The following is a 6,976-nucleotide window of genomic DNA, read 5'->3' as shown; positions in this document are numbered from 1 at the left end:
CCAATCGGATTCTTTGTTGTTGACATTCGGCGGCCGCATCGTTTGGATTAGGGTAGTTATTGATGATCGATTAAAGCTAATGATTTTTGGATCGCGAATTGGATATCGACGAGTTGCGGAGACCGAGTCATTAGTTATTCCAGAAGATCCAGAAGGTTTCGTATTGAGTATTGTCATTGTATAGGAAATTCTGATTTCCGAAGTGCACCGTGCGTGGGAAGGTAAATTTTGAATACCGTACATCGTGATTCGTGAGGCATGACGTGATAGCCGCTGCAATCGACTGGAATGTTTAACCCACGACACAGAATTACAAGTGGCTGTAGATTATTATTCTACCTATTTATACCTGTAGAGTCCACGACCACACAATTTCAATGACCTATTATTATGCGCTCATAGGTATTCCAGGCACAAGTGTGAACGTGACGGTAGTGCGACACTAAAAATTAACGTGGCTATTGAAAATATACCAGATAAGTTCGTCTGCTTGTTCCTCAACATCTCAACTTTGGGCCGATGGTGAATTACACTTAATTTTTATTAGGTATACCATTCACGTGATAGAAAAAGTAAGACACTAAATATACATATAACGCGTCACCGGTTATATCTAATTTTTTTTTTTCAGCAATGATTAAAAACTCTGGAATTTTCATTCAGATTCTGACGCGAGCAGACGTTGCGCGTGGCGTATGGTATGTTACATGTATCCAAAAAGTCTATCGAACTTATGAATCTGAAGAGCGACGAAAAGAGAGCTCGCTCATGTGTAGGTTTATGTGATAGGTAGGCATTTGTATGCGAGCTCGGCAGGCGAGCAGCAAACAGCTCCAAGAACATCATCGCTGTGCGTGGCTCCCGCTCGAACCACTGAAAACTTGAGGGTTCTGTCCAGCCCGCCCACAACAAGAGATCAGAGAAAATGGCGTATTGGATTTGGATTGCGCGTCGATTCGTCTATTTTTGAAGGTAACACGGTAGTACTGGTTAATAATAAATAACAGTGTTATGTTTAGTGATTCAAATGTATTATTGAGTAATTGTAGAACACTGTCGTATCCGTCCTTATCGTCAAATCAGAGACACGAGCGTTCATATTAGAGAAATCCTCGCGCGGGCTCGAGTTTGCCATGTCGCCTTTTGAAACGCCAGCGCATCCAACCACTTATTCGAATTTCTTTGGTCCCTGTCCCTGGATCACATGTTGTGTTTACACCTTTTTTGCGATGAACCTATTTCGCGGGGATCAAGGATGCGTGAGTACAAGTAACGAGGTGTGGTTTGATTCATATTTCTCGTAGGATCGCTTCTTTTTGAATGATCGAATGGTTATGATTAATAAAAACATTGAGCCAATCAATTTTTAGTTGCACAGGTGATCTGCCGAATATTTGTCTTACTTCACCACGAGGCTATTACGAAATCTTATGTTAATTTAGACTTTTTGTATACACGTGCGATTAGTTCAATGGCATCTCGGCTTAAACATACAGGACCATTAAACAAACGAAACGTACGTGTATGTGTCTCGATATTGCATAATTTTTACCACCAGTTAAGCACAGTGTGTGCTAAGCGTGTCTTCAAACTTGGGGATATTTCTGACATCTTGAATAACTCGCTGAGAATAATTGTCTTAAGTATGCTAACGTGCTAGCGCCATACTTACTTCATACATTTCTTATCTGTTGCCAGATTCTCAACGTTGAACAAACTATAATTCAACGTATTAGGGTTGAATATGGAAACACTCCGCGAGCCAGCTAAGCTGCTCGCAGAATGGAATTATCCTTTTGCTGAGGTGAGTTAGGAATCAACTCTTAATTCCTGATCTAAATCTATCTACAAATACTTGAATATAGAGTTCAAAGAGAGAAGAACTCTCTTATGAATTTAAGTAAACTGCTATACCTTACTCCTTTATCTAATCATAGTGTATTGAGATATCAACCGGTATCAATCGTACTGAAGTATTAATGATCCACAAAGCATATGCGTGTATGAACAGCATAAGTTTATGAATCTAATAAGCAATTGGTATTTGTTGTAGATCAAAAGTAAAATTCATTTGGTATGTAGTATTGAAAATTTGTGATATCATTTTCCAAGAGATGGAAGAATTATTTTCTATTTTTGATGCCTTAATTGCATTTTTATGGCCAATTACATAAGGCTTCAATGTTGCGCAATATGATGATTACAGATGAACCCTAATGTCAAATTATATGATAAAATATTTCTGGAATACTATTCACCGAAGAACTAACAGACTGTAATGTATCTGTTAATTCACATGCAGTATAAGATGCACACTGTAATTCGGTTTTTCTATTTCTCATGTATATATTTCAAGATATTTATAGTCATAAATTACCTAAACTAGAAATTTATTGTTCAAATTTCAGAGCTTGGAAAAGTATTCTAGTTCGCTGAGAGAAGGCACCAGTGTGAACTTTGGAGAAGCTGGTTTAGTGCTGCAAAAATCTACCGATGTCTATGCACGCCGAGTTGAATACCTGTGGAGTGAGACTGAGTCTCTCAATCAATCTCTCAATAGTAGAATGTAAGTGGAGCCATGATTAAGCTAATGTATAGACTAGATGACAACTTCTCATTCATCGGCGATTACTCGATTATCCTACAATAACTAATCATTCCCAGGAATGAACAAGCTGCGGACGAGGTAAAGAAAGAAAAAAAACGTAAACAACCAGGAAAGAGTGTGATTGATTTTAATGATTTTGAATCATTGAACTTCACCAAACATATCAGCAGGTCTATCGACTTGAAAAACGGACACAAGACATCTTTAAAACTACTCACCCGCAGATTCACCCAACTCGAAACCAATTTATCCCAATTATCAGCTCCCATTGAGATACTGAGTGCTCAAGGTGAAGTCATTGGGAAAAAATATGACTTCAGGTGGGTGATAAATAACGTCAAGCTGGTATAGACCAAAAAGTTCACCCTTGTGTAGGTGAAATAATTTTTTCAATTTTGACGTCAGTAAACTTTGACCGCATAACATTCTTTATTTGGGCAGGTGTAATCAACCACTTAGTAAAGATGGCATGTTAGTCGATGAACTCACTCCAATTGGTAAGTAGTCTTATTACTATTTATCATGTTCATGATGACCTTCAATGACTGTTGCTCTTGCATTTCATACAATATTCTAGAACAACATTGTTATTCTAACAATTTCTTATGCTCATTTAGACTTCTGCAGAGAGCAGGTCACGTCCACGTCTATCCATGATTCTACCGTCAACGTTTCATCCCAAGTACTCTTCAATGATTCTGGGATCGATTTAGATTCATGTGGATCATTGATGGGCCATGAAAGTATTGCTAACAATTTAGAAATCGATTCAGATATTTCTCACGATACAAACCTGGCCGATAGTGGTAACATTCCAGATGAAACTGACGCCGGTTATACCTCTGGTGGAGTTGCTGAGGAACACAATGAGCAGCGGCTAATCAGGTAACTTGCAAAACTGTCGGTCATATTTCTAATTTGGTTTTAAGAATCATTATATTTTGCAATGTTCGTGTTTCAGAATTGAGTCGCTAAAACGAACCCCAGATACAGCCGACATTGGGGAAAAGGTTTTAGAACCAATTCCATTTGAGCATTGCGTACCTGAAAAAATTCCAAGGCGGAGAACCGAATTCAGATTACCATGCCACTTTTCCTTACTAAAATCACAACCGGTAGGTTCATTCAAAAAATACGCAAATAACTAATTAATGAATTGAAACTACATTAACGTTAATTTACAGCGCAAACGAAAATATATTTCGCCAGCCAAGAGGCGAGAACATCTCACCAGATTGTTGCTGAATAAATATGAACAGGTACATAACCCGCCGACGACATACTCCCCAACTAAGCAGCTTTTAGCATCTTTTAAAAATGGTAATTATTAACAAATCACTCATTTCGTTTTATCGTTCTCAACTCGTTACTGTGACCATATGTTTGCAGAGGAGTTTGAAGAATTCCAAAAATCTTTAGAAAACTACGTAAAGAGTTTGCAAAGTTCGGAAAAGTGTCAGTACGAAGCAGTGACCACTGGTTCGTCGATGGATCTTTTAGGTTTCCAGCCAAATTTCGGAATGGATTTGTTGACGGGCAAATCCGCATATGTAGCTGACGATTCATTTACAGATTCAAATACCATTGCTGAGACTGAGTCTGATTTATCAAGTGTACCAGAATCTTTCGTCACACCTCCACCCACGCCAGAGGCAGCTAATCATCAACTTACGTACAGACAACTTATTGAACACCGCATGAGACAAATTCGTGAGGCGTCTAGAGAACAGTCGGACCTTGAAAAAAGAGTCGCTGAGTGGCATAAGTCATTGAAGTCAGAACTCGTTGCTGCAGGACGCAGACCACCTTTTCATATCCACGAATATAGCTCTAACATAATAAAAACTCTTGAGAGTTCAAGAAAGAAAAAAGTGCCCTTCCGTGATGTGGTAGCTCACCAGCCTGCACCTGAGGTTGCTCGATACTTTTTGGCTTCTTTACAGCTGGTACGTATCATTTGAAAATGTAATGTCCTTTTTTCTGATCAACAATGAGTTTTTCTGATAATGAGTGCATATTGTTTGTTACGAATAACTGGTATTACATATGTGGTTCAGAATTTCGTGCGATCTCATCCAACCCCTCTTTGTTTTCTCTTTGTGACAGGCAAACACTTACAATGTCGCAATAAATACAACTCCGGACGCTGATTGTAACCTAGAACTTTCCCTTTTGAACACTGAGAAACACCACAATGCCTTGTATGAAAACATTGGCAGGTTAAAATTACATGATACATCCGATGATCGTACGGTAATAAGGGTAAATGCAACATAACATTAGAATTAAGGTGCCTGAAATGTAGGTCATAAGCTGTTCAAATCACCCAAAGCATTTCAGAATAGGCTGTAAATACCAGGCTCAACTTTTTACATGATGGAAAACAGTTTTTTATGGTACATAAATAGTTGAGACTCTACGTCGTGGTACTGGTACCATTTCATCCTTTGAATAATTGAACATCACCTCATTCAAGCGTATATTGCTACGACCACGTTAGTTTGTTTGATACTAAAAGTTCAAATCTCTATTATATCGTGTTATTTATTGTTAAGTATGAATTTATTACTTATATGTGCTTAGCTTGCATATATGAGATGTCAAGTTTATTTTGATAAGAAAGAAATGACTATAATATAATGCACTGTTTCTTCATTATTTAAATTATTAAGAAAACTAAGGTTGTGCAGGATTGTTATTTCCAATAACTATAATTACAAAAAAAAATCTTCCGTAGATTCAGTGTGTCTAGGATGTGAGATTGACAGATTATTCGTCATGCATCAACATATCTTAAAATTCTTTCAATAATTGTTAAACCTCAGGGTATTTTGAAAAACACTATCCTTGACACGCAAAGGCTATGCATTGTAAAATATCCATATTATTTTCTGAAACGCTTGAAAAATAGTATATTATATGAAGAATTTATCACTTGTTAAAAATTTCATATGTGGTATTTAGTCTGATATTTTGTAATTACACTACAAAAGATAATTTTAATAATAAAAAATGAAAATTAATAAGCCTGGAGCCATTTTCAACAATACGTCTTATTTCTCATTTAATCACTACAAGTCGTTGAGATTCATTGATAACCATTACTGCTACCTGTAATTATCATTGTTCCGTAGAAATATCTGAATATCACAAAGTATTTGGGGAAAATAAATACGATAAACAACTTACCAATGATTTTAGAAAATAGAACTTTAAAAAGATGGGGAGGTGCAAGTAACTTCTGTCTAATTTTTAAAAACTATTTCTTCTTTGGTTTCATCATGTTTTTTTGTGCGATTAAATGCCAGACCCAATCTGTAGTTTCCAATGAGGTGGGGACAACTCATCGAGTCTGCGGTCCAAAAAACTGACACAATTACTTAACTGATTTGCAGCATCTTCTATCGCAGCAATTTGCAAAGTTTCCAATTCCGGCACTTCTTTTTCAACCAAAATTACCTAACAGTAGTCAGTGGTATTATTTAATACTTCATATTCAAAGCTGTTGAGAAATGAGAACTCACTCTTTTCTCAAGATTGTTCAACTTGAGTGCCAGAGCTTCAACATATCCCGGAGGAATGCTCCGTTCCTTTGGAGAACCTATAGGCAGTAAAGTTTCAGCAACAGAATTAATTTAACTTCAAATAACTATTCTTCCAAAACAATAATCAACTAACACTTACAGTATTGATGAACGCGTACCACATCTACAAGAAAAGGTCTGTAATCAATTCAAAATAGTCACTAAATATTCACAAAGGTTAAAAGGTTCATAAATAATTAGCTGAAATAATTATTGTGAGGTACAGCGAATAAGTGATCGTTAATATTCTACTCGTGTACTCGCTTACTTGTCCTCAGAAGAGCCATCCAACAGAGCGGAAAATGGGATTAAATTATTATCGTGTCTCCTGATCTTAAGCACTTTACTACCATCGTCTTCTATTCCGACCAAACAGAAAAGTGTCATTTTAAGATCATCAAATGTCAATTCTGGCTCTAGAGTAACTTGCTCCAAAGTAGCTTGCAGCTTGTCATTTTCAGATTCTGAAATTCCAAGACGACACATGTGACTCTGTTGACATTCCTGCCACATACGATCAGGTTAACCCACCAAGACGATCGTATCTGCGAATTAACACCCACACGGTTATTTTACTCATTCCCATAGCTCTTTAAAAACCGAAAGTCTTTATTCGATTTCAGATAATCAATCTATAAACTCGTCGTATAATCGTCTGCAGAATCACGGAAACCGCGGGAACTATATCTCACCAAATTTTTGCGCAGGCGCTCTTTCGTGTTGCGCCTCGATGCGGGCAAACCTTTTACGATAGAGTTCATGCGGGACAATTTGGTGTGTCCTA

General features: G+C 37.2%; 2 protein-coding genes across 11 annotated transcripts; one reads left to right on the top strand and one right to left on the bottom strand.

The window, feature by feature from the left end:
* The first annotated feature begins 82 nt into the window (after positions 1-82).
* Positions 83-5,657, top strand: LOC105690561 (condensin-2 complex subunit H2-like). Of its 8 annotated transcripts, XM_048648806.1 has the most exons (13): positions 204-221; positions 403-522; positions 632-698; positions 790-972; positions 1,699-1,804; positions 2,409-2,566; positions 2,665-2,928; positions 3,050-3,105; positions 3,226-3,493; positions 3,570-3,723; positions 3,793-3,928; positions 3,998-4,554; positions 4,715-5,657. In XM_048648806.1, exons 5-13 carry the CDS (start codon positions 1,745-1,747, stop codon positions 4,883-4,885), a joined length of 1,824 nt encoding a protein of 607 aa, XP_048504763.1. In that variant the 5' UTR covers positions 204-221; positions 403-522; positions 632-698; positions 790-972; positions 1,699-1,744; the 3' UTR covers positions 4,886-5,657. The 8 variants fall into 8 exon arrangements, with proteins under 8 accessions (XP_020710679.2, XP_012263844.2, XP_048504763.1 ...); XM_020855020.2 differs by having other exon boundaries at positions 83-522; XM_012408421.3 differs by having other exon boundaries at positions 83-547.
* On the bottom strand, positions 5,642-6,914 carry LOC105690564. Of its 3 annotated transcripts, XR_007276671.1 has the most exons (6): positions 6,724-6,914; positions 6,461-6,656; positions 6,287-6,330; positions 6,133-6,209; positions 5,798-6,067; positions 5,642-5,719 (listed from the first exon to the last, which is right to left on the bottom strand). XR_007276671.1 is itself a non-coding variant. In XM_048648817.1 (5 exons), exons 1-5 carry the CDS (start codon positions 6,776-6,778, stop codon positions 5,906-5,908), a joined length of 534 nt encoding a protein of 177 aa, XP_048504774.1. In that variant the 5' UTR covers positions 6,779-6,914; the 3' UTR covers positions 5,642-5,905. The 3 variants fall into 3 exon arrangements, 2 of the variants coding, with proteins under 2 accessions (XP_048504774.1, XP_020710682.1); XM_048648817.1 differs by having other exon boundaries at positions 5,642-6,067; XM_020855023.2 differs by having other exon boundaries at positions 5,642-6,067; positions 6,293-6,330.
* Between the last annotated feature and the right edge of the window lie 62 nt (positions 6,915-6,976).

Source organism: Athalia rosae, chromosome 1 (assembly GCF_917208135.1).
Source record: "Athalia rosae chromosome 1, iyAthRosa1.1, whole genome shotgun sequence".
Classification (NCBI taxonomy): domain Eukaryota; kingdom Metazoa; phylum Arthropoda; class Insecta; order Hymenoptera; family Athaliidae; genus Athalia; species Athalia rosae.
Note: the sequence above shows the minus strand (reverse complement) of the source record. Positions and strands in the feature narration are given on the sequence as shown.

What these genes read in the sequence shown, in the direction of transcription:
- LOC105690561 (XM_020855020.2), top strand. Translation starts at nt 1,745, where the DNA reads ATGGAAACACTCCGCGAGCCAGCTAAGCTGCTCGCAGAATGGAATTAT. An exon ending in AATGAGCAGCGGCTAATCAG is followed by an intron (nt 3,494 to 3,569) that starts GTAACTTGCAAA and finishes TTCGTGTTTCAG; the next exon opens with AATTGAGTCGCTAAAACGAA. An exon ending in TTTAGCATCTTTTAAAAATG is followed by an intron (nt 3,929 to 3,997) that starts GTAATTATTAAC and finishes ATATGTTTGCAG; the next exon opens with AGGAGTTTGAAGAATTCCAA.
- LOC105690564 (XM_048648817.1), bottom strand. Translation starts at nt 6,778, where the DNA reads ATGGGAATGAGTAAAATAACCGTGTGGGTGTTAATTCGCAGATACGAT. An exon ending in GATGGCTCTTCTGAGGACAA is followed by an intron (nt 6,331 to 6,460) that starts GTAAGCGAGTAC and finishes AATTGATTACAG; the next exon opens with ACCTTTTCTTGTAGATGTGG. An exon ending in CGTTCATCAATACTGTAAGT is followed by an intron (nt 6,210 to 6,286) that starts GTTAGTTGATTA and finishes TACTGCCTATAG; the next exon opens with GTTCTCCAAAGGAACGGAGC.